We start from the raw sequence: 23,930 nt of genomic DNA on the forward strand, positions 1-23,930 counted from the left end.
TATCAAAATAGCAATAGTAAATAAAAAATATTGTACAAGAGTATATACAGCAAATTGGCAGCGCTGATTTGGTACAAAGTTTGTCATTGTTCATGTAATATTGTTTGTTTAAATAAAGTTAAAAAAAATCCTATATATAATGTTTACAGATATCAGTATTCATGTACACATCATGTAACGTTACTAGAATGACTGAAATAACATAACATTAGCTACTAACCAAAACATTATCTGATAGAGAACACATTGTTTTCACGTTTATTCTAAGACTTCACTTTCCAAACCCTGTGTAAACATATTACAAAGAAAATAATCTGTCTTTATATTATTACCTTTTAGGAAGCTGTGCTTAATCTGAGGTTTATCTTTGAAACTGTGCATTATTATTTAAAATCATGGACACTTTACTTTCAAGTACTCGTTTTGCACATCTGTATTGTTTGTTTGTTGTTTTGTTTATTGCATAGGCTGAAGGATACTTCTGGCTGTTCGTCGTGTTTGCCCTTTTTATTTTATTTCTGCTGCTGTTACGAGTGAAATTCCCCATAGTGGTATAAATAAAGTGTAATATAATCTAATTTAATCTTAACTGGTTAACTCCCTTGAATAGGGTTCAGCATTCAAACTAGATATAGGTTGTGGACGCTTATTACTATGTAAGCTATATATGTAATGTAGTCTCAGCTAATGTCTCAATAATCACACTGATACCACCTTCATATTTTAGCATGAAAAACACCTGATTTAACATTTAGCTGTTGTTGTTTTTGACATTTTTCCATACTACTTTGACTCTGTGTTATCTGTTGTGTTGTTACTGGTGGACACCACACTCCAACAGTCCAGTAACATCAAGCATGTTGTTATTTTTAAAGTATTCTTGCCCTGTATACTATATTTATTTGTGCAGACACAGTGCAGTGCATTACTGTTTTTCAAATACATAAAGCTGGTTTGTGTCTTTATTTTTTAGATGCCGTATCTGGGTAGAGAACTGCCGCAGGGCAGATCTAGAGGCGAAAACATCAGACCAGTTGAACAAGCACTACAGATTATGTGCCAAACACTTTGACCCAGCTATGGTGTGCAAAACAGTGAGTATCTCACATTATTCTGACCCACAGGCCATTACATGTTTATATTTATTTCACCACAATGTGAGTCTCCTAAAAATCGCTGATGTTTTTTTTCAGAGCCCCTACAGGACGGTATTGAAGGATACAGCCATTCCAACTATATTTGACCTGACGAGCCATCTAAGAAATCCTCATACGAGACATCGCAAGCGGATTAAAGAACTTGTAAGAAAAATATTGGTTAGTCACCTCTCAGGGTTGTTGTCTGATTTTTGTAAACTAACTTTATCTTTAATTTCAGACTGAAGAAGACCTAAAGAAGATTAAAGAAAGACGATGTACGTAAATATATTTGTGTTCATAAATGTAAAATAATTGCATGTTAATTGTCTTCAGTGTTCATTTATGTAAACAGTTTTCATTCTCTCTCTCTCTTCGCAGTGGCGTCTTCTATTGAACAGCTTAATACCAAGAAAGATGCAGCAGTTGAGGATAGCACAAGCACCAATGAGGATGAACCTCAACTGTCCACAGAGGAGAAGGCGTATCGTGAATACCTGAGATCCTTGTTCGAAGTTTTGGTCATGTTAGGAAAACAGAGTATCCCATTAGTGGCCGACAAAGTATCTGAGGATGAACACATGACCAACAACTTCCAGGCTTTTCTAGATTACCGCATGAATGCTGGAGATGAAGCACTGAAGAAGAGGTTTGAGGCGACAGCTGTGAACACAGAATACCTCTCTGCAACCCAGCAGAGCCAGCTCCTGGACATCTGTGAGAACACAGTGAGGGAGGAGATGCTAATGGAGGTGAGAGAGAGTCGCTTCTTCTCCCTAGTGACGGGCGACCTTGTTGAATTCGGCAATGAGAAACACCTGCCTCTATTTTTACGCTTTGTGAATCAGCAGAACGTCCTTCGAGAGGAGTTTCTGGACTTCATGTTGTTTGACGGTAACGAGTCGGAACTGGTAGAAAGGCTGGAGGCCCAGCTGACTGACCGTTGCGGGCTTAGCATGGAGGACTGCCGTGGTCAGGCTCACAAGGCCACCGGCACCTCCACCACCAAGATGAAAGCTGTGGCATTATTACTGTTGGAGAAGTATCCCCTGGCGTTGCACATGCCCTGCTCTCATTTGGCACTGAATATCCACCTGGCCAACAATCTGCCTTTTCCCAATGTTCAGGTCGTCATGGAGACTCTGAGAAGAGTCGGTGCTTTCTTTAGGACCCCGTTTACTCAAGATGAGCTGGAGAAAGCTATCACTACTAACTACCAGAAAAATGAAGAGAAAGCAACAGCGCTGAAACAGGCCTGTAGCTCCCGATGGACAGAGCAGCACAATGTCTTTGACGTGCTGCTAGATATATTGCCGCCGCTGCTGCTGTGCCTGGACAGCATCCGTGACAACGATGATGGAAAGTTCCCTGAAGCTGCCACGGCGGATGCGTATTCGATCGCGGAAACTCTGGCTGACTTTGAGATCATCGTCACCATCGTTATCTTAAAGAACGTTCTCACATTCACCAGAGCCTTCGGGAGGAATCTCCAAGGAGAGACTCTCGATGTGTTTTTTGCTGCCAACAGTCTAACTGCTGTTCTGCATTCACTCAACGAGGTCAATGATAACATTGACGTCTACCACGAGTTCTGGTATGAGGAGGCTGTGAATGTGGCAGACGTCATGGACATTCCCGTGAAGGTCCCGAGGCTGTTTCTCCGCAAACAGCGTGCAGCCGATATGGGTGAAATCCAAGAGGAGGCGTATTTTAAGGAGTATGTAACCATCCCTGTTATCCACGGCATCATGCAGGAGGTGGAGGACATGTTCTCTGAAACCAACCTCAAAGCTCTCAAGTGCCTGTCACTGGTCCCAGCTGTCATGGGCCAAATGAAATTCAACACCACCGAGGAGAACTATGCAGACGTTTACCGCAATGACCTCCCCAACCCGGACACACTTCCCGCAGAGCTTCACTGCTGGAGAATCAAGTGGAAGCACCGAGGCAAAGAGGTCCGCCTGCCCACCACCATCCACGAAACCCTTCAGCTGCCAGACGTCAAGTTCTTTCCCAACGTCAACTCGTTCCTCAAGGTGCTCTCGACCTTGCCCGTGCTGAAACTAGAGGACAACACGAGTGACACGGCGAGTGAACGACTGCAGGTTTATCTCGACAGCATGCCAGCTAAGCAGTGGAACAAAAGTCTCGCAATGCTCAACATTAACACTCACGTCAAACACGACCTGGACGTCATGGTGGACAAATATTGCAGACTGTATCCAGAGGATGACACTGAAACCGAGGCTGAAGCTGAAGCTGAAGCTGAGGCTGAGGCTGAGGAAGTGGCCGAGGAAGACGTGATGAAATGAGACTGAGTTAGCTGCTCTAACGTCCTCTGTTATCCCCCATTTATGTTTGTGTGTTCATTTTAATACAAATCTAAAGAAGTGATGGATACATTTGTGTTCAGCCCCCGAGATTCCCAAGAAAAAAAAGGACTTGTTCTTACTCTATGCCATAAAAATGTTGGAGCGATGCGTTGCAGGTTAACATTGCATTGTAAATAAGTAAACGCGGCAGGTCTGAAACATTAAGACTCTGTACCTCATGGAGAACGTGTCTAGAAATGTAAGGCAGCAGGTTTGATCTGTAAATATTAAAAGTCCTGAGTCTTTGTCAGTTTGTATTTTGTAGCTTCTTTCCTTCATTTGTTTTGTTTTTTTACGTTTGGTAGATGAATTTTATGCCCACTCATAAACAGCTCGTTTCTTTCCACTGACTATGAGGCAAGAGGAGCACAAGAGGGAGCACTTACATCAACATCACACTCACAGTGGGAAGCCTTTTATTTAATTGTGTATAAATAAAAAAAGCTTATACTGCTTTTTTTTTTTAATAATTCAAAATGTCTCATGTGCTGTTGTATGTTATTGCAGCTATTATTTGTGTTCTTCTAGTGTCCTATCACATGTTAGATTTTTTACATACATCTCTTCACAGTTTGGTCTAATAAAATCCTTCAAATGGAGGTTTTTCTGAGTCAGCTTTGTGGCAACATGTTCTTTAATTGTTGGATTGTCGGCCATCTCCTCCAAACGCACCAACAACAATACACTGCTGTTGCATCCCACTGTAGTTTGAAGTTGGTATTTCCCCTAACATGGCAGTGTATGGGTTAAACATGTTTCGTCTCCTCCCTTTTTTTTTTTCTTTTTTTTTGTGCTGGTGACGAGCTCAGGTGATAGTTCACCGTGCAAACTCACAGTGCAGACCCCCGGGCATCATCTCGAGGCATCACACAAATGTGGGTGGGGTCGCTTTGATGCGCAACCAGACCAGCAATGTGCACTCCACAGCAAACCCTTTAAAGTCCATTTAAACTTCCAATAAGAGCAAATAGGCTGCAGGAGGAGACTGAAAGAGGGAGAGAGAGAGAGAGAGAGAGGGAGGCGTGGGGGGCTCTACTTCCTTAGTGTCAGGCAAAGATTGGTGAGAAATATTCGGCTGAGAATTACATAAAAGCTAGAAGGAGGAATAACCCTGACTGGACAGAAACTGAGAGGGTACAGGGTGAGGGAGCGAGCACTTGCAAGTCTTCGAGTCGTGAGTAGGACGTTTATTACCACTGTTTTTCTGTGCATCTGTTTTTCCTCTCGTATTTATCACCATGGCATGGCCGTGCATTACGCGTGCCTGCTGCATCAACCGCTTTTGGACCGAGCTGGACAAAGCGGACATCGCGGTGCCTTTGGTTTTTACCAAATACTCGGATGTTGCAGATGTGCAGCATCTCGCCCATCACCCGCAGCCGAAACAGAAGAGGCCCGGTGCCATTGCCATAGAAACCCAGCCCCATCCAGGCGAGCAGGAGGCAGGGAAGGCACCGCCCGCGACGGGTGCCGCAGCGGGCAAAGATGGCTCTACTGCGTCCGTCATGCGCCAAGACTTCAAGGCGTGGAGAGTGCGCCCCGAGCCCAGCTGCAAACCCAGAAATGAGTACCAACGCTCGGCCACACCGTTCAACAACGAAACTCAGTATCAGAAGGATTACAAGCCGTGGCCTATACCGAAGAAGAACGACCACCCTTGGATCCCTAAACCGAGCCCCACCGCCACCTCAGGAGGCCCGGAGCGGAGCGCAGGGAGCGGTGGTAAGCTGGAGCACGCTGCAGCCGAGGCCGAGACCGGCGTGGAGAAGAGCGAGATCGAGGAGAAGACACAGGAGAAGGAGTCAAAGGAGGTGATCAAGAAAAGCGTGAAGAGGGAAAAGTCGGCAGAGAGGCAAAAGGTCGAAAAGACGGAGACACAGGTGCAACCTGCAGATGTGAGTGCCGAGCAGAGGAAAGGCAGAGCGGCCGCAGACGCTCTCAACAGACAGATAAAGGAGGTTATGTCGACTTCTAGCAGCTACAGGTAAGTCTGCACTGTGGAAGAGTATCAGGACAGGCTGAGGGGTGCTTTTGATGTATTTTATTTGGCTGCACAGTGACTTGGGCGCAGAGCAGAGCCACACTGCACACTGCTGTGTCCTGTGATAACATTTGAAGAACATCAGGGAATATTTGGTCCAGTCTGGTCTCTAGTTACAATCTCCAGTGAGCTCCAAGGCAAACTGATATCGCCACAGATAAAGGTTGGATTATTGATTTTCTGCTTTATCCTCCCTAAGAGTACTACCCAATCAATGCAGAAGCCCATGAATGAGTACAGCCGGTAAAAGGGTTTCGGTGTAATCATGTGTCCTATCATGGTTCCTGTGCACAGGCCTTCCTCTGAATTGAATTGGAAATCTGCGAGTTAACAAGACTTGATGGCTCCTGTCTGCCACACTGAAACATTAAAGCTGACATTTGATGTAGCGGTGACCTCGGTGACCTCCTGTTCAGTTTGTTAAAGAGAGATTCATCCCAAATGAACTGCCACAAGTTACACATGTGACTTATAAGCAGTAAAACCAAACGAAATCTTATATGAGAAATATCATTTCCATATTAGGTGTGATTAAACATCCACATGGACCTGTAAAAAAAACAATAACAACTCATGCTGCCATTTGAGCTCTTATAGAACTAAGCGATTAAATCTAAAGATCAACTTTCAATACTAAAAATAACATTCAATATGCAAATACAATCCTGTGATATAAATCAAGTAGTCAGACATAAAGTGGTAGTAGAGCTGCACAGCCTGGTGCTGAGTTACAGTCGACATGAGTTACTATAAACACAATATAAACGTCTCTTTCAAAAAAAAAACTTGTTGGCTGGTTATTAAGTTTAAACACGGTTGGAACAAAGTTGCTACACGTCAGTATGGAAAACATGCAACGTTAATTTTCAGTCAATCAATTAGTCTGACCAAAAATGAATCAGCAACTTTTTCTGATAATTGATTAATCATTTCAGAAAAAATGTGCACAACAAAACAACAGGACGAAACCTAAAGATCTTCAGTTAATCAAGAAGATTATCGCACGATTAATCGATAATAAAATAATAAGTTGCAGCTGTAAAATCCCCTCTGTTTGCATTTCTCCATTTTTATTAGGACTGAGTTCAAGGCCTACAAGGATGTGAAACCAGTGAAGGCCATTAAAGCTCCATCTCAGTACAAACCCCCAGTGGAGGAGACCAGTCTGGAAACCAGCTACAGCGCCACATATAAGGGGGAGCAGGTGAAGGTTCAACCCACCGACAACAAGGTGGTGGAGCGCAGGAGGATACGCAGCCTGTACAGTGAGCCTGGCAAGGAACCTGCCAAGGTGAGACATGCAGATCCACAGGTGTGAGTGCAGGTCTGTGAAATACTGGAGTTTCCTTTATGTGCATTGATTATAGTCATGTCTGAAACTTAATGAGCCTTACTGTAGCTTAGCTTTAGTGCTTTGTGATTAACACACTGTCAGTTTGTTTTGAACTTGAGTTACTCACTGCGAGCTCTGCTGCATAAATGTTATTTTATGTCACGTGACATCCATCGCTGTGGCCTAACGGCAGGTGATTGGTTCTCAGGCTTATTAAACAACAACAAAACAGCTTCTGTTTGAATTTTCTGAAATTTTAGATTACAAAAGAAGTACTTGTCCCAAAGGAATGTTTATATTATACCAAGATAAATCAGCCTGTAAAGTGAATCCGAACTAAACAAACAATGACTCAGTAATTTCAGCATAATTTGGCCAACTTTGGATGGTAGCAACAAGTGACCTCATCTCATATTAAAGCAGGCCTTTATGTGAAGATGTTCTTACTATAGATTGGTGTGTGTGTGTGTGTGTGCATGTTATCGACAGCTCAGACAGAAACTGGTGAATATGTGTCTATAGTAGTGTGTTCATATGGCCACTCCCTCTCTCATTCTTGTAGGACTTCTCAGAGACTGAGAGCAGCTCTGTTCTAAATCTGCTGTAGTCAGGTGTGTTCTCTGTTTCTTCTAGAAGGCATGGAGGCTGACCTCAAATTGATCAGACGCAAACTTGCACATCGTACACACACAAACACACACACACGCACAGTATGCGCCTTGGCCAGTACGAACCACAGTCACATGCATCACCCAGCTGCCAGATGCAATCCTGCCAAAAAACAAAAAAGAAATAGTATCTGCGGCATCTTCACTGTTTGCCCAACTCTCAGCCTGCACCACCCACCACACCTTATGCAGCTGAGTAGACACAAAAACTGATCATGCACATTCTGTGGGTTTGCAAGAGGGTGGAATCATTAATAAATGGAAGAAACAAAGAAGCTGACATGATATCACCAAGAATCAAAACAAAAGAAAAGGATTTGTTGCATCACTGGAGGCCAACAAGACAAAAACCTTTTCACATTTTATTAGTTTACATTTAAACAGATCTGCACTGTTTGGGGCTCTATTTTGGTGACGAGGTACGGTGCAACATATATTATTAAGCAAATGTTTTTTCTACTCCCTCTGCAGACAATTGGCTCACCATGTAGGGAGTAGGGTGGGGCAGTCGGGTATGTGTGTGTGCCAATGGCAGCGGCAATGCTGCAGTGCATTTTTGGTAACACTTGTTTGCAGATGATGTTATCCTTTCTGTCTGATTTGAGTAGTCGTAATTTGTAGCTCAGTACGATGCAGCCATGAAAATCTAATTTCTTTCTTCAAGGTCCACAGCATCAATACTGTGTGATGAAAATGACTGTGTTTAATCTAATGGCTGAACATTATGGTGCTTTTAAGGATCATAGTTCATGGGTCGTAGTCTGTGGCAACAACATTTGCAAATGTGCAGTGTTTACTTTGCACCACAATCCTATAATTCACAGAAATAGAGCCCTTTTTTTTTACAGTCAGAAACAGCCTTTTACAAACATTTGCCATCTCGTCCAATAGACAAGTTTTTAAGGTTTATTTATTCAGCAAAAGTTGAGCATGTTTGCAACTTTTCTGCTGTGCACCAACTCATTTATACAACTTTAAAAAACGTATTCAGAAATCTTTTATTTGTTGTGGCAACTCCACAAGAGCAGAAAGAAGCTAAGTGGGCACACTCAACCCTGCACCAACATTTTCCCAGCTGGTATTGGGAATTTAAACCAGCGACCCTGCTTCTTAAGCATCTAGGTTTTGCCACTATATTAATGGTTGAATGTTACCAAAATATTGAATTCTTCAAAGTGTGAGACTAACATCATATACTAATATAAACCATGTACTTCGTATGATATGCTCACGTTAAAAATTGATTTTAATGGAAAACTGCACGAACCACTGTTCGATCAAAGGAAAGGCACAAACACACCTTTTGTGCTGTGGTTTCTTTCTTTCTTTTATCTTCATTGCACTAACCACATAAAGCAAATATCACCTGTATCATATGGTGTCATTTGCCTGTCATTAAGTAACAGGACAAAGAAGGTACGTATTGCATGCTAAAATAGGACTTTGACATTATTTAGAGTCTTAATGAATTAAGTAATCGTTTAAAGGAATCGTTTGACATTTTTTTGATATGCTTTTATTTGCTCTCTACCAGAGAGTTTGGTGAAAAAGATTGATACTACTCTCATATATGTTGTTAAATATGAAGCTACAGCCGGCAAATCATTGTCTTGGATCTTGATTGTCATGGGAACAATTCAGGAAGTCACAACCAAATACTCAAATCTCCAAATCTTTGCATTTGGACAGAAGCAGGCTAGCTGTTTCCTACTGTTTCTAGTCTTTATGCTAAGCTAAGATCATTAACTGCTGACTTTGGTGTCACATTTAATGGACAGACATGAGAGGATATCAGTTTTTCGCGACTAACTCTCAGGCAAGAAAGCAAATAAAAACATTTCCCAAAAATTAAAACTATTGCTTTAACATCAAATAAGTTTATTTTTAATTTTTTTTGGGGTTTAGTTTAATGTCAGCATCGTCACCTCTCTTCTCTTTCAGGTGGATAAACCAGTGTCTCGCACCAAACCAAAAAAGACACCAACGACAACAACAGGGAAGATGGTGAAAAAATCAAAAGAGAAGCAGATGGCTAGTTCCCTGTCAGCCAAGAAGAAGCCATCTTTGAGCGCCGCAGAACCCAAACCAGAGGGAGTCGTCACAAAGAAGAGCAAAGAGATCAGCAACAGACTGGCTGAGGCAAAGCATTAAAAGTAGTTCATCTCTTACACTTCTATGTGCGCGATCAAAGGCTACTTGACAAATTAGGCAAATTTCTTCCCTTCGGTTTCTTTCCTCACCTGTTCTCTTTGCTGTCCTGTCATATATTGTTCACCTACGAATGGGCACCGATGTTGAGCTTTTAGACTAATGCAAATACTTTCACTGTAAACTGTGTGTGTGTGTGTCTGTGTATGTGTGTGTGAGTGAGTGTGTGTGTATGTAAATGTGTGAAAGTGTGTGACTCCTTGTATTTTGGTGCACAGAAACGCTTTATATTTATTGAGCACATGATTTGCACATTATTTATATGAGTTCAGTTTGGCATCAAACTATATTTAAAAAAAAAAAATAGAGCTATCAGTACACATGTATGTGTTTGAAAGGGCATTTTTACCTTTGTCTGAATGGATGACACTTCAGATAAATATTAAAATGATTGTAGAAAATGTCAAGAGGATGCTTTTTCTCTGAGACTGTATCACATGAGAGGTTTTTATGAAAGTACAAAATCTGTTTTACGGTTGCGTTTCCTAGTTACAGTGCCTCCGCTGTATGGTCCTGGTTTTCATTTCATTGTTCTGGATGATATCTGGTTTCATCAGTTTGGTTGCTAAGAAACCAAATGAACTGTAATATAATTGCTACAGCTTGCATGCAGGACCCCATTTTCGGTTGAGTAGCAACATTTTTAGCAGACTATACTCAGTCACAGTCACATTTTAGCTTGTAAATTGAGCCATTTAAGATAAATGTATAAAGGCAAGACCTTTCCAAATATAATGCATGTGTAGTAATAGATTCTGGTCACACCGAAAAAAACTAAAGTACATACAGTAAGTAAAATCATAGTCTAGTGGCTGGAAAAGCTATAAAAAAAATACACACACCAGCAATATGGTTTCACCCACAAACATATTTCTTGCAATCTAAATGGAGATCCACTCCTTTTGATTTAATGGGAATACTGCAGTTGTTACGATGACTCGGTATATTGTGACATTGTACATCCTCTCCTCTCCTTTGAGCTGTGACGCTGTAATTGTGCTAAATAAGAAAACAAAAAAATGCATATAGGCCCGATCCTATATTTACTCAATTCCCTCTCTCTTGAATGGGCTGATCTCTCCAGGTGTTGAAGGACAAGGAATGGGGCCAGGACTTGTAGTTCTCTAAAAAAAATGTAAAAAAAAAAAGCTGCTGTCTGAAAAAATGCGCAAATCACGTCTGTTCATTGTGAGCCTGACATGTTTTTACTAAAATGTCATCACAGCCTTCTCTCTCTGGTTGTTTCACACAGTCACCTAAACCGTGATACCCTTAGTGGCCAACATGGCTGCAGTGTGTGAGGGCCAAGTCGAGCACTACCCACCCACCGTGAGTCTGCTTCCAGTTTTAGCTTCTGTGTGTGTGAGAGAGAGTGAGCGAGTTTTTTCGTGTCTGACCTCTACAGCCTGCTGCCTGCTAGCATCAAGTCTGACCCAACCATGAGACGTGCTGCTATGCACTCCTACACCCTGGTGCTATATCTCTCATCGTATATGCTGTCTAGTTTGGACTGTGTGTGTGTTGTCAGACCAGAGTGAAATGATGATATGACAACGTCATGCCGCTGCAGACATGTTGTGATATTGTGCTTGTATTCTCAGCTTGCTCTGAATGATCTCTGATTAAAATGATGATACACGAGGCTTGTGTTGTGACTTATTGCATCTGTATTTTACACATAGGATAATAGCACTTTGATAATCTGTCAAAATATTAATTTTGATTCACAGAAATGTTGCTAAAAAAAGAGAGATTGTATTTGATGCAACGACACTTGAATGCTACAGAAATAAGTAGTGATTTAACAGTAGATCAATTAACTATATTTTCTAAATAATTAAAATTCATGCAGGCATGAAATGAATAGCACATTAAAATTGCACGAGTTGGTAGCTGACTATATTGCAAAGAACACAATGTAATATATACATGCTCTAACAGGATATTTGCTGTTTTTTGTAGATATATCCCAACAATGTTGCTTATAAATCTCAACCTTTATATAGTTATATAATCTAAATTTTCACCTGCAGTCATTTGCACCAGTAACATACCACAATGTAAGCTGATACTTCTAATAATAATGTATTTTAAAGGAGATACTGTTGCTTAAGTGATACCTGTAACTGTATTCTGTTATCAAGCTCTTTCTTACAGTGTTCATTATGTTAATATTGATCTTTATGCCTCTGAGGATTTTTTCCTACTTACAAGCGTTCAGGAAATTATATACAGAGACAAACTGAATTAGATAATGCAACGTCATGCTCGTCATGTCATGTTGTCATCAACTCTTTTGAAAAATAGATAGCTGCGTTAAAAAATTACGTTCAGCTTGTTGTGACTAAATACAGTAATGATTACTGGATTATTTGGTGAAATGTGATTTTTTTTTACAGTTTTATTTGGCTCTATTTTCCTAAAGTACTCCTAAAGGCCAAACTAAGCACAGAAAACAGGAAGGCATGCTGTGTCCTGCAGATGTTTCAGTCCTGAAAGCACAGCTAACATTTAAAGGGTGTTTTTTCTTAATAATAGATGTCATCAGTGCCTTGTTGTCTCCATGGTTCTTACACTTCTAAAAGATGCAAGATGGCCTTAAACAATTAAACAAAGGTCAAATGAACAATAAAAACATTATTTGATCATTTTTCAGTTAATTTGCTCGCTTAGCTTCCGGATGCTGGTGGTCATTTTCCTGTGAATCAGTCATCCTGACATAAAACTGCATGAATAATTCAGTTGTTATGGTCCCTTATGTTTGCAGAGCAGCATGAAATATTGAATAACAGATCAGCGATGGCACTGGAGCTGCCTAAGCACTGTCCCCTCTTTAAAGACTTGTCTGGCTGGCTACAGCCTCATCAACAGAGCTGAATATATTGAGCTGAAAGCGTAGAATACTCTCTGACTCTGCATGAAATATAAAACTAAATAATTTGGGTGTCCATTTTTGTCTTATTGAAGCAGTAACATTATTGTCACGACATAAACGGCTATTTTTAACACCTGCATTGATAATATCAGTCTACAATATTGCATGACTTGCATGCGCCCTCACGGAAATATTGTATTTCTTAGACAGGCAAGACTTATTGAGCAGAATGGTGCTGATAGTCGGCAAATTATGACCTCTAGTGGTTAGTGCCTATTGCATCTCATAGTATCATGTCAACCTGGATACAAAGTAAAGTGGCTGCAGCAAAGTCTGCAAAGTAGTTCAGATTTCCTCCTCCTTAACTTCCAGTTCTTGGGGGGTGTCCAAGGTGTCCCCAGGTTGGATGGATGTGTTTCCTCCAGGCTTAAACGACCTCTAATCGCTGTTGATATCACTGACATCTGAATACTGAGCAACCACCCTCTTTATAAGGAGTAGGTTGGCCATGCAGTCGTGCCCTTTTAACTGTAGCCTTATAATATTTAATGTCATCTTCATGACAAGTCCAACATGTATAACTTTACTTGAGGTTGATGGAATTATTCATTATACAATTATAATTCTCTCATGCCAACGTCATGACAGTTTCATGTAATATTTGCACATTAGGTTAAATTTCTTTCTTTCCTGAAGTTTAACATGTTTATGACAGGTTATGCTGTTTTGGTTCATGCAAGTTTGAATAACAAAGACATTGACAGGCTGTCTTGGTTTTACTGGGCAATGAACAGACAGAATAGCGACCCCATGTGAATCTACATTGAATGACAGCTTTATTCTTGAATATGAAAGCTGCAAAGTTCAGACTTTGTCAGGTTTATTGTTTTATGAAATCATTGTCAAATTTATCAGTATTTAATGTCAACAGTGTAAGAACACTTCATTCATAAACCAACCTGCACAGTCTTCTGTCTGTTAAAGGATACATTGTCAAACAGTAGCAACATATTCTCTGAGTTTTAAGATCATAGCTGAAGAAAAGATATTGATTTTTCTACAAAATTTTGTATGACAGTCAACTAAAGGTGGACACAACTTTATCTAGTGCATATCAGGTGGTTATCTCTAACCAGCCTACAGAACTACATTAACTGTGTTTTATCAAATGTCTCCACATGATCACAGCAGCCCAGTAAGAGCTTGACTCTGATACCTGCAGAAGATGTCTCAGAATTATTTCCTGCACAGTATTTGATGTTTCATGTGATGCTCACAGTTAAATCTGTTTGTTTGTTTGTTTGGTCTAGTTTTCAAACTATATGTATTTCTATTTAGTACAACCAGGAGGTTCACATAGCATGACATCTTTGTAACTACGTTTGGTGTGCTTGAATGTCACTGATCTTTCTAATTATTGAGATCAGACTTAACATCAACATAACTGATGGTGCACCCGATCATAAGAAAAGCGGCGCTGAAGGTCGACCCAACAATAAAAACTAAACTTGGTCGACGTTATAGCATCATTACATTTCCTTCGAGAACATTCAAAAATATTTAGATCCATGAGTTCTCACTTAACCATTTCCAGTGCAACAATCAGCCACAAGCAATGACAACATGACAAAAATCAGATGTTTAGTGTAATTATTTAATGTTATACAGAGTTTTTTTTTTCAGGATTATTTTGTACACATAAAAGGAAAAGAAGCACAACACCCCAGCGGTGTTTTCCTTTGTATTCCCCATTTTGTCTTGACAAGAAGATGCAAAGGATTAACAATAAGTAACTGCTGTTAAATCTAAAAGGTAAAAGGCAAAACAAAATGCTCGCCGGTTGTACAAAGGGATTACTGAAAATCAAAAGTATAAAAAGCAAAGTGCCAAGATGTACTACAAGTCTGTACAACAAAAGACAATGTTACAATAAAAATAAGTGTGCAGTATATGGCATTGTGCAATACAGGACATTACAGTTATGGCAAATATATGAAAGATAAAGTTAGACACTACAAATTATGGCAAAACATGCTGGACAATTAAGAACTTTCACAATAAAAGCATGAAGTACAACAAGTCATATACGAAACTACATGAACATAATTCCTCAATGGAATAAAAAGTGATACAACTTCATGGCTAGGCAGCAACAACGAAGGCAAAAATATTCACGTCTATGAATAAAAGAAACATCTGACAGTCAAAAAACAAAATTGATTATCCTATAATTTCTACCGATGACGACATCTGAGGCTTTTTCCAACTGCGTCATACTATATATCAACCGACTAATCGCAAGCACTGCAAGTATGCTAAAAAAATAATGGCGTCACAGAATACTGTTTCGATGTAGTACTTATACTTGTGTTTCAGTTTGTTATCTGACATAAAAACATATTTTAGCAGCAAGTAAAAATCTTCTATCGGGAACAAATAATTCACAGTTTGTAATGACAGGTGCAAATTACTACTCAGAAATGAGATCATGACAGTTAACAAAGTTGTATGCTACTCAGAAATGAGATCATGACAGTTAACAAAGTTGTATGCAATTCTTGAAATTAGCGGGAAATGAACGATTGTGCGACAGATTTTTAGGGTTAAGTCTGCAAAACTTTTTTTTTTTTTTTTTGCAACTCGATCAGGTAATCTCAAAAAACACACTGTATATGTAAACATATATTGTTACCATTTACTGATAACCTTCAATGATCGCGACATTTGTTGTCAGCTATGTGGAATCTGTAACAAAATACCTGGTAGATTTTTTTTTTTCACTCACGTTACTGCTGGTGAATATTGATGTTGAATGAAAATGGATCCTAAAACCCCCAAAACAGAAACAAAATCTGCCATTTCACCATGAAGAGGACAAAATGGAGCCCTACTCAGATTCCTGGATGCATCAGGCAGACATACTTTATGTCCTAATGCACTGAGGACAACGTTCTCCATTATATGGCAGCATCTTAAAATGCTTGATCCTGGAAGGCCAAACTAAAGTTGACTAACTCCCTTGTACAGCCTTAAAAAAGGCATGGGATTAGAAGTGACGGGGTTAAGATGTGGCTTTATGCCATCTTAAGAGGGACGGAGGCATTGGGGCTCAGCCATCTGCCCTCTACAGTCAATGGTTACTGAGTAATCATGGCCAGAAGGCTGAGCTCTCTCTAATTGAGGCTGCAGCAGCTCAAGTAACTGATGGTTTTACCCTCGCCGGGCATCGGGGCAGTGTCATTGTTATCCAGCTTGTTCTGCTTGGCCTCTCGAATGAGTTCGCAGGCCAGGTCGAGGAAAAGTTTCTCAACATTGTCGGACTCTTTGGCCGAGGTCTCGAGATACAGCATGCTCTGAGCCTCGGCGAAGTCTTCAGCCCTCTGTCTGAGAACCTCTCTCTTCTCCGCCAGATCTATTTTATTACCTGTAAAAGACAACGCACCCGTCAACGAACGTAACGAAAGTAAGAATGCGGCTTCTTACATCGAAATCTGAACAGTGGGTGGGTGTAGATGAGGCAGATGGATGTGGAGGTGTGTGTGTGTGAGATGTGTGGGATGGATGGAAGCAAAGACAGCGTGGGGGCTATTTCATCCAGACAAAAATGATTTCTTCACTCAGAAGGGAGTGACAAGAGTTTCACAGAAACGACACAATAGCATGTTAACGGAGACAAAACCGGCTTTGTCTTTTGCAGATCTATTCAGTGACTGCTTCTCATGCCATCTCTGGAAATCACATATTGAAGTGGGCTCAGAAAACCAGGCCAGCTCCGGGGAAAATATAGTGCACGCTATTATTCACAGATTTCTCCCAATGAATAATGAGCCTGATGATAAAAGAGGTTCATCCGTTATTAAAGCAAAGCTTCTTACCGACTAATATAGTCACCACTTGGTTGTTGGCATACTGCTCAATCTCCCTCAGCCACTCTGGAAGGCACCTGAAGGAGTCCTCACAGGTAATGTCATACGTAAGAATGAGGGCGTTGGCACTACGGTAATAACTCTGAGTAATGGAGCGAAATCTCTCCTGTCCAGCTGTGTCCCATATCTGCAGCTGGGAAACGGAATATTTGAAATGAGCGACTGTCCATTGATTACAAAACATATGATTTGACATAAAAAAATTTGTTTACCTTGACCTTCTCCCCTTTGATTTCCACTGTTTTAATCATGAAATCTACTCCGATAGTAGCCCCTTGTCCAGGTGGGAAAAGGCCCTAAAATAAAGACAGAAACATTTCATTAATACTCAGTAGTTTAATAATAATAATAACAATTTCCAAACTCACAAGTTTAGACTGGTACAAACCTGAGTAAAGCGCCGGACGAGACATGTCTTCCCAACTCCAGCATTTCCTATCAGAACTATTTTGAACAGGTAGTCATAATCTTCCATGCTCATGCTAAACTGTGGAAAATAAAAAAGGAACAAAGGGAAATGGGTGAATGCATTAAATCATTGCATTTGTCTCCAGCACAAGTCTGGAAAGTCCTGAGAGACATCGAAAGAGACTGAGGGGAGACCACAGCTGAGATTTGACCCGGATAATCTTCACTAACACAAATCAGAGGCGTTATAAGATAAATGGACCTGGTTTGGATGTTCTGTGTGTAAATTTGAGTTTAAAAAACACTGGAAATTGCTCCTTAATATACATAAATACAGATTTTATGAATTTATATTTTCTCCTCCATGTTCCAACATTAAAGGGACAGTTTGAGCAACTCAGAGGAAATCACTTCTCCACCGGATTTCCCCCTTTTTTTTTTAATTTTCCATCATATGTGCACAAAGTGAGGTGCAGTTTCAGGAGGGAGTGCATTGCCCAGGCTCCGAAAAAAACACCGCAGGAGTAAATGTAATCCGCTAAATTAAGACCACATGTGCACCTCAGTGGGTCTGTTTCTTTTGTCAGCCTCCACACACACACACAGAGCACAGAAATGCATGTAAACAGGCAGGGCAACATCAGTGTTAGTATTCCCTGCAGCACCGTTACATCTGCTCCGATAGCAGCTCTGTGGATCAGGCCTGTGCGTGCGTAAAAACGACATGTTTTATTCTAATAAACAACAAACTTGCTGATTTGCAAGACGACGGTGAATCCCTGGATGTCAACCTCGATACAATGAGACATATGAGGGTTAAATTCAGCATGAATCGCCTGGATATAAATGAAAATCCACCCCGTGTCGCATTTCCTTCATCATCCGTTATCCTGTTTTTTTTTTGTTTTTGCAGCCATGCGCCATTGTGCACGGACTGGATGTGCGTTAAGGTCACATTTCCTCCCTGATAATGTTTCAGCCTCAGTCTGGAGTTGATTGCCATTAAGGGCGATGTTAGCAACAGTAGCAACTAGCAGCTACCGTGCGACTCTCTCTGGCCATTTTGGCACAATCTGCAGATGCAAGAAGAAGAAAAAAAATCCTCCCCCCCCAGAAAAAAGCAGCTTTTACGCATCGACACTTGGAAAGAGTTCGCACTTACCAAAAACACCGGGATATCCCCGGACTTTACAACCACTTGGTATGCATAGGTCACCTCATCAAACAGGCAGAGCCACTGCTGGGCAGGGCATATTTCCTCTGGGCTGTGTATCCTCAGCAGCTCAGCAGCAGCCAGTCTGAGGAGGAGGAGGAGGAGGAGGAGGACTGCACTCAATGATGTCATCAGTTCACATGCACAGTATCTCAGTACTCGACTGAAAATGTAACTCATTTATTTCATCGTTGCTCATATAGTAAAACATTTTGGAAATAACCTGAGAACTATATACTGTGTAAAACAAAACCAGCATTGAGGGAAAAATAAAAACATTATCACTTATTTTGAATGCAAACAAAAGAAACTATGTATTATTGTCAACCTCTATATTTTATTAGGGAAATTTCACATCCATAAATGTAAATTTCAAGATTCATCACCATCATTTAAGCTATTTTTCTATATGATTATTAAGCCTCTTAAGTTAATTACTAATAAAAAAATGTCTATCTATAATGAATATTCATGCAGATATTTTCAACCAGTAACAGTCACAACAGTTATAACTAGAACTTTATTTACATGTAATATTACAAAGTCTGTCACATCTAAGTTTTATTTTCGCTTTTTTGTTTTCATGCTTTTTCTTTTTGATTCTCATTATAGTATCACGTAACTATGCCGATGCTATGTTATTACTGTACAATGAGAACTAGTATGACTGAAGTCCTTATTTGTTTGTTTGTTTGTTCTTTCATTAAAGTTTGGGGGAAAAAAACAGTATATCTACTCAAACAACAGCTCTTTATTCTGAGGAGGTGGTGTGCTTCTGTGCTTTTATCACACTGCAAATACACACACACTGTGACTGTGTATGTTTGTATCTGTTGATCAGCTGATAGCTTATTATGAAACTTAAAGGGCCAGTGTGTAGGATTTTGTGTCATCTAGTGGTGTGATTGCTGACTGCAACCCTTCACATCACCCCTCTCCTTCCTATAGCATGAAGAGCCAGTGTTTACTACTGTAGAAACATGATTCTCTATTTAGATCTAGGTCTAGGTCGCTCATCTTTCTAGAGTCCAAACGACAAGAATAATAATAATAAAACGACAATTGAAATTAGACAAAATAACTGAAATGTAAGCCATATATAAAGGAACAATAGTAAGTGACCTATAATAGAGACAAAAACAAAGTTACAAACAAACAAACAAACAAAAAAACAGTTAAAGGAATAATATGTAACCTTGCTTGTAACAGTGACGTCTAGTGGTTAACAATAGGTGCTGCAGTGCAACTTCAAAACACTGGAGATATAAAACGATAATTATAAAGTAACAAAAAAACATATTGAATCTTATTTTCAGGTGATTATACACTAATGAAACCATAGTTACCGTTAATATTCCATTATATTCATATATTATATGCATATTATAGTTTATTTCTAGAGGCCACTAGATTTTATGTGTACAATACAGTACAAAAATGTATTTTGTGAGTGTCATGAGACAACCATTTAATAAAAAAGGGGGATTCTTCAAGTTGAGCACCTTTTACTAAATGGTCATACTGTTTGTTTGTTTGTTTGTTTTGTGCAACTTTTGTTGGTTTATTATGGATGTTATAAGGAGCGCAGGTTACGAGTAAATCTGTGCAATACCTGTACGTTATAATTAATTTATTTATCCACTGTTTACATTTAGTCTGTTGTACATATATATGTATATATATACTGTGATATCCACCAACCTCATGTAGAAACCACATTTATTCCACCACCTGCCCCATTGCACTATCATCAGACCTTTACCCAGTCTACAAATGTCTAGAGATAGATACATATCTGTGATGTATATATATCAATTTTTATGCAAATATATATACCTTTCAAATATGTATTTTTACGTTTATGTTTCATGTTTTTATGCTATGTTGTACTTTACTCCAGTCATGAAGTCATGAATGCTTCCAGGTCCAGGGAGGTCCACAGCACTGAATTTGGATTCAACCTACATCAATGAAGGAATGAGAAGGTGTGGAGTGACAAAAACTGCTGCGATCCAGCCACAGGAGAGAAGCACACAGGGCCAGCAGAAGAGAAAGAGGTGCCAGTTGTGTCCAAGCAAAAAATTGCAACCAATTTCTGCTGGAAATGCAGTACTACTTTGTGCAATGTTCACAGCCAAAAGCTAGTAGTTTGTGACAGCTGCACACAGTGAGTAGGGAGAATATGTTTGTGTGTGTACATATGTGTGGACAGTGTTACAGTCCCCAGACCTATTGAATGTTCTCTGTTCGTCCTCCATATAGTCAAACAGACAGAGGGACACACAAATATATTTTGATACCTGATTGATTGTTATGTGGTGAAATGTGAATAAAAAGTGAAAAATGAACATGTCAAAAATGAAATTACTCTTTTGTTGAACAAAATATATAATCTCTAACCAAAATGAAAGAAATGTCTTACGTTTATTGCAAAAACGCATTGATTTTAATTTGGGTCATGGAAGAGTGGGGTAGTGATACAAAAACTGCAATTTCTTAAAATTAATGAAAAAATAAATAAAAATGCAAATGGCCTCATGTTACAAACATGTTTTATGAGGAATACCTGGAATATGAAAATATTTAACTGTTTAATTTTAAAGATTTTGGAGAATAACAACCCATGAATTATGCATCTAAGTGTTACGTGATACTCCACTTGCTAAATATTAGTAAGTAACCTCTGCGAAGACTTCACCAGACCGTCAGACTGTGTCTGCGTGTTAAAATATAATATAATTACTTATATTTACATATTTAATCGTCTTTTTTTTTTAATAATAGTAATAAAAGTTTTATCGCTTGGTTGCTAGGAAACAGAACAGCCGGAACCAAAGCGGCTCTCGTTCGCTGTGTCCGGACGTTTCTCTCGGTTGCACGCCATGCCCTTGACTTCCTACGAGAGGTGATCGGTAAACCGGGACCGGGAGGTCGAAACATTTTGACGGGTTTGAAGAAGAGGAGGTTCAGTCGGCATGGTGCTGGTACCAGACGAGGGGAAGTCTCTCCCTCCTCCCGGGATCGTGAACAGGAACTCGGTGTGGCTGGCCGGGGTCGGCTGGTGCACCGCGATGCTGCACAACGCCATGAAGCACAGGCCGCCGCTGCAGTCAGGTCAGCTCAATAATAAATAAAACACACAATAAACCAGCTGATGAATGACTTCAAACTGTTTGCATGGTTCATATGAAGCAGCACAGCCCAGAGAAACGTGTTAGTGTCATTGCATCAGCACCAAATGGAGGATAAACTCACAAAACAACAACACACTGAGTCATTGTTGTGCAAACTTCTTTTAAAGATCCCAGCTTTGACCATGTGAAGAATACTGACATTTTAAACATGAAAAACAACAAAACCTACATGCAAATTATCATTTTTAAGCCAATCAGGCGTCAACAAATCTAAAAAAAAACAGTTCTTCCTTTATTTCACATCTGAACACATGTTAAACTTGCATGATTCCTTTATTTCACATCTGAACACATGTTAAACTTGCATGAAGTTGATTTTAATTATTATGAGTAATGCAAAGTCTGTGTCCGTGTCACTCTTGCTGTTGTCTTTCATTCAGAAAGTAATGTCACATTATGTTATGTCCTTAAAGGTTCAGTATCTGACAATCCTAGCAGGCCAGAAATAATATATTATAAAAATTAAGCATGAAATCTGACCCAGAAATAATATATTATAAAAATTAAGCATGAAATCTGACCATGGGCCGTACTTTAGACATGCCTGCTGTAGTGTTTTACTCACTCTGATAGAGTCTACTTATTCCCTGTTTATGTCTTTATTATAGCTTTATTTCAATACCAGGTTGCATCAGTTAAAAATACCTAATTTGAGCTCCACATGTGCACAATAAAAGATTTTATTCATGCTTTCAGTGTGAAGTTTATGTTACAGTTTTGTCATTGTATTGTTTTTTTTAAAGGTGTTCATCGACAAGTCCTGGCGGCGTCAATCGGCTGGTTCATCGGTTACCACCTCACAAAATATGCAGATTACACTTACGCCAGGCTCGATCGAGACATGAACGAGTACATCCGACTCCACCCAGACGACTTTGCACCAAAGGGTGAGTGAATATTCAGTGCAAGGAGCCAACAACACAGCTGTGCTCACGTATGTTTGACAGCTGTTTCTTCATATTTGGGTACTGATAAACAAAGTGTGTGAAGGGACAGTGATTAGACCCAGTTCATCCGTTTGTGTGTGTGCAGCTAAAGCAAATTTTATTGCACTTTATTGAAGATTTTTGATGGAAAAAAGTTGATTTTCTTTAAACAGTTGTTCAAGGAAGAAACTCCACAGCATGCTCTGTATTAATATATTTTAATATTTGGCATATTTATATCACCCACAGTAATCGTATACTGGTAACAGATCAGAAACATGCTCAATATGAGGGTGCTGAGTAGTTTATGCCATCATTTCTGGTGTGTTTGAAGTACTCACATGGTGGCTGATAATATATTTGTGCACTCCAAACATCTGTTTCTTTTATCTCACCAGAAAAAAGGACCTTTGCAGAGATCGTCGAGCCTTTCCATCCTGTGCGCTAAGTGTCTGTGGCTGGCTGGTGAAGATGGAAGAAGGAGCGCGAGAGAGAAACTCAAGTCTCAAGTGGTCTCAAGTGAAATCTTTCTGTCATTTACTGTGTGAAATATAGCTTATGTAAATAAAAGAAATACCCAAATCTAACACTTTCTGACTGAAACTTTCATGATTCTCTGTAAGGTTGTGTGTTTGGATGTAAATTAAGACCGGAAAGATGCTCTGCTGCTTCATGACAATGTATTTAATCAATATTTTTAGCTTCAGTTGTTATAATTAGCAAATAAAGAGAAAGAATCAGTTTTGGCAATACTTATTTATTCCATATTAAGTTAGAAGCTTGGGGTCACATTTCAGGCATTTGAAATGTTTACATGACTTTGTCACAGCATTTTTTTTTACAACATGTCATCCACATGTCTTACTGATTAATGTGACACTCCGATGATGTCCTTATATTTCTCAGTTAGACTCTGAGTCTTCTTGGTGAGGTCCGTCATCACAGAAAACAGTCCTCTCAGGTGGAAGCGAAAGAGAGCTTCAGGGTCTGCGTCCAACAGAGGCTCCAGGGTCTTGCAGAGCGCAGTGTTGCTCTTGACCTTGCGATCGTCCAGGGGAACCAGGCCGCTCTCCACTGTGTTTCTTATGGCCTTGAGCGTCAGGTAGTTGCCATACAGATCGCTGCAGGACTCCTCTGCTGCATCGCCGTCCCACTCGTCCTCAGAGGGCACATCTCGCAGGAGGCTCGGCACGAGAACGGTCTGCTCCATGTCTCTGACGACTGAGCTGTATCGTCTCAGAGCCAAGAGCAGGCTGTTTCTGTTGTATTTGGCCTCGGCAGACTGCATGGTTCCAGGTGGATGTAGTCGACTGTTCCTGTGCTGTGGTGGCTGACAGTAGGAAGCCGAGTGCAGTGCAAAGCCAGGTGAGCAGATACTGGTACATTTATACGATGAGCACAGGTGGGTTGATCAGTGCGTGACTGCATCATCCGATATGTTTAGGGACACTTTGAGTGCTATGTGGAGTCAAAGCCTTATCTTTATTTGATTTACCCAACCTGCAAGTTCCTGGAGGTCATAATAATGTCTGAGCAGTGTAAACCAAAGGACGAGCCCCTTTCAAATCATTAACCAGGCAGAGCAATGTTTGAATGACCTGCAGCTTAAGGGGTAACATGGTCTGTTATT

At 40.1% G+C, this 23,930-nt stretch overlaps 5 protein-coding genes across 6 annotated transcripts in view; 3 read left to right on the forward strand and 2 right to left on the reverse strand.

Annotated features, from left to right (window-relative positions):
* thap12b (THAP domain containing 12b) overlaps positions 1–3,756 on the forward strand; it is a 4,594-nt gene extending 838 nt beyond the window's left edge. The window contains exons 2-5 of the mRNA XM_010743352.3: positions 974–1,094; positions 1,194–1,301; positions 1,378–1,414; positions 1,518–3,756. Coding sequence (XP_010741654.2) covers positions 974–1,094; positions 1,194–1,301; positions 1,378–1,414; positions 1,518–3,448 — 2,197 coding nt within the window. The 3' untranslated portion in view covers positions 3,449–3,756. The remainder of the gene's footprint in view (positions 1–973; positions 1,095–1,193; positions 1,302–1,377; positions 1,415–1,517) is intronic.
* Positions 3,757–4,306: 550 nt separating this feature from the next.
* map6b (microtubule-associated protein 6b) lies at positions 4,307–11,399 on the forward strand. 2 transcript variants are annotated; one of them, XM_019259330.2, is made up of 4 exons: positions 4,307–5,492; positions 6,627–6,840; positions 7,445–7,493; positions 9,492–9,566. In XM_019259330.2, exons 1-3 carry the CDS (start codon positions 4,747–4,749, stop codon positions 7,487–7,489), a joined length of 1,005 nt encoding a protein of 334 aa, XP_019114875.1. In that variant the 5' UTR covers positions 4,307–4,746; the 3' UTR covers positions 7,490–7,493; positions 9,492–9,566. The 2 variants fall into 2 exon arrangements, with proteins under 2 accessions (XP_019114875.1, XP_010741655.2); XM_010743353.3 differs by lacking the exon at positions 7,445–7,493 and having other exon boundaries at positions 4,315–5,492; positions 9,492–11,399.
* A 4,001-nt stretch (positions 11,400–15,400) lies between these two features.
* rab30 (RAB30, member RAS oncogene family) lies at positions 15,401–18,273 on the reverse strand. Its single transcript, XM_010743355.3, has 5 exons — positions 18,130–18,273; positions 16,948–17,046; positions 16,772–16,855; positions 16,509–16,692; positions 15,401–16,057 (listed from the first exon to the last, which is right to left on the reverse strand). The coding sequence occupies exons 2-5, from the start codon at positions 17,038–17,040 to the stop codon at positions 15,807–15,809; spliced, it is 612 nt and encodes a 203-aa protein (XP_010741657.1). The 5' UTR covers positions 17,041–17,046; positions 18,130–18,273; the 3' UTR covers positions 15,401–15,806.
* Positions 18,274–21,019: 2,746 nt separating this feature from the next.
* ndufc2 (NADH:ubiquinone oxidoreductase subunit C2) lies at positions 21,020–22,889 on the forward strand. The gene is made up of 3 exons (XM_019259344.2): positions 21,020–21,294; positions 22,118–22,261; positions 22,699–22,889. Exons 1-3 carry the CDS (start codon positions 21,156–21,158, stop codon positions 22,746–22,748), a joined length of 333 nt encoding a protein of 110 aa, XP_019114889.2. The 5' UTR covers positions 21,020–21,155; the 3' UTR covers positions 22,749–22,889.
* Positions 22,890–23,037: 148 nt separating this feature from the next.
* Positions 23,038–23,698, reverse strand: thrsp (thyroid hormone responsive). Its single transcript, XM_010743358.3, has one exon. The coding sequence runs from the start codon at positions 23,586–23,588 to the stop codon at positions 23,169–23,171; it is 420 nt and encodes a 139-aa protein (XP_010741660.1). The 5' UTR covers positions 23,589–23,698; the 3' UTR covers positions 23,038–23,168.
* Between the last annotated feature and the right edge of the window lie 232 nt (positions 23,699–23,930).

Source organism: Larimichthys crocea, chromosome VII (genome assembly GCF_000972845.2).
Source record: "Larimichthys crocea isolate SSNF chromosome VII, L_crocea_2.0, whole genome shotgun sequence".
NCBI classification, from domain to species: Eukaryota; Metazoa; Chordata; class Actinopteri; family Sciaenidae; genus Larimichthys; species Larimichthys crocea.

Coding starts and splice junctions, on each gene's coding strand:
- rab30 (XM_010743355.3), bottom strand. CDS start 17,040: ATGAGCATGGAAGATTATGACTACCTGTTCAAAATAGTTCTGATAGGA. Junction 16,856..16,947: donor TCGTCCGGCGCTTTACTCAG/GTTTGTACCAGT, acceptor TCTTTATTTTAG/GGCCTTTTCCCACCTGGACA. Junction 16,058..16,508: donor AGTGGTGACTATATTAGTCG/GTAAGAAGCTTT, acceptor TGTCTTTTACAG/GTAATAAAATAGATCTGGCG.
- ndufc2 (XM_019259344.2), top strand. CDS start 21,156: ATGGTGCTGGTACCAGACGAGGGGAAGTCTCTCCCTCCTCCCGGGATC. Junction 21,295..22,117: donor CAGGCCGCCGCTGCAGTCAG/GTCAGCTCAATA, acceptor TTTTTTTTAAAG/GTGTTCATCGACAAGTCCTG. Junction 22,262..22,698: donor AGACGACTTTGCACCAAAGG/GTGAGTGAATAT, acceptor TTATCTCACCAG/AAAAAAGGACCTTTGCAGAG.
- map6b (XM_010743353.3), top strand. CDS start 4,747: ATGGCATGGCCGTGCATTACGCGTGCCTGCTGCATCAACCGCTTTTGG. Junction 5,493..6,626: donor TCGACTTCTAGCAGCTACAG/GTAAGTCTGCAC, acceptor CATTTTTATTAG/GACTGAGTTCAAGGCCTACA. Junction 6,841..9,491: donor CTGGCAAGGAACCTGCCAAG/GTGAGACATGCA, acceptor CTTCTCTTTCAG/GTGGATAAACCAGTGTCTCG.
- thrsp (XM_010743358.3), bottom strand. CDS start 23,588: ATGCAGTCTGCCGAGGCCAAATACAACAGAAACAGCCTGCTCTTGGCT.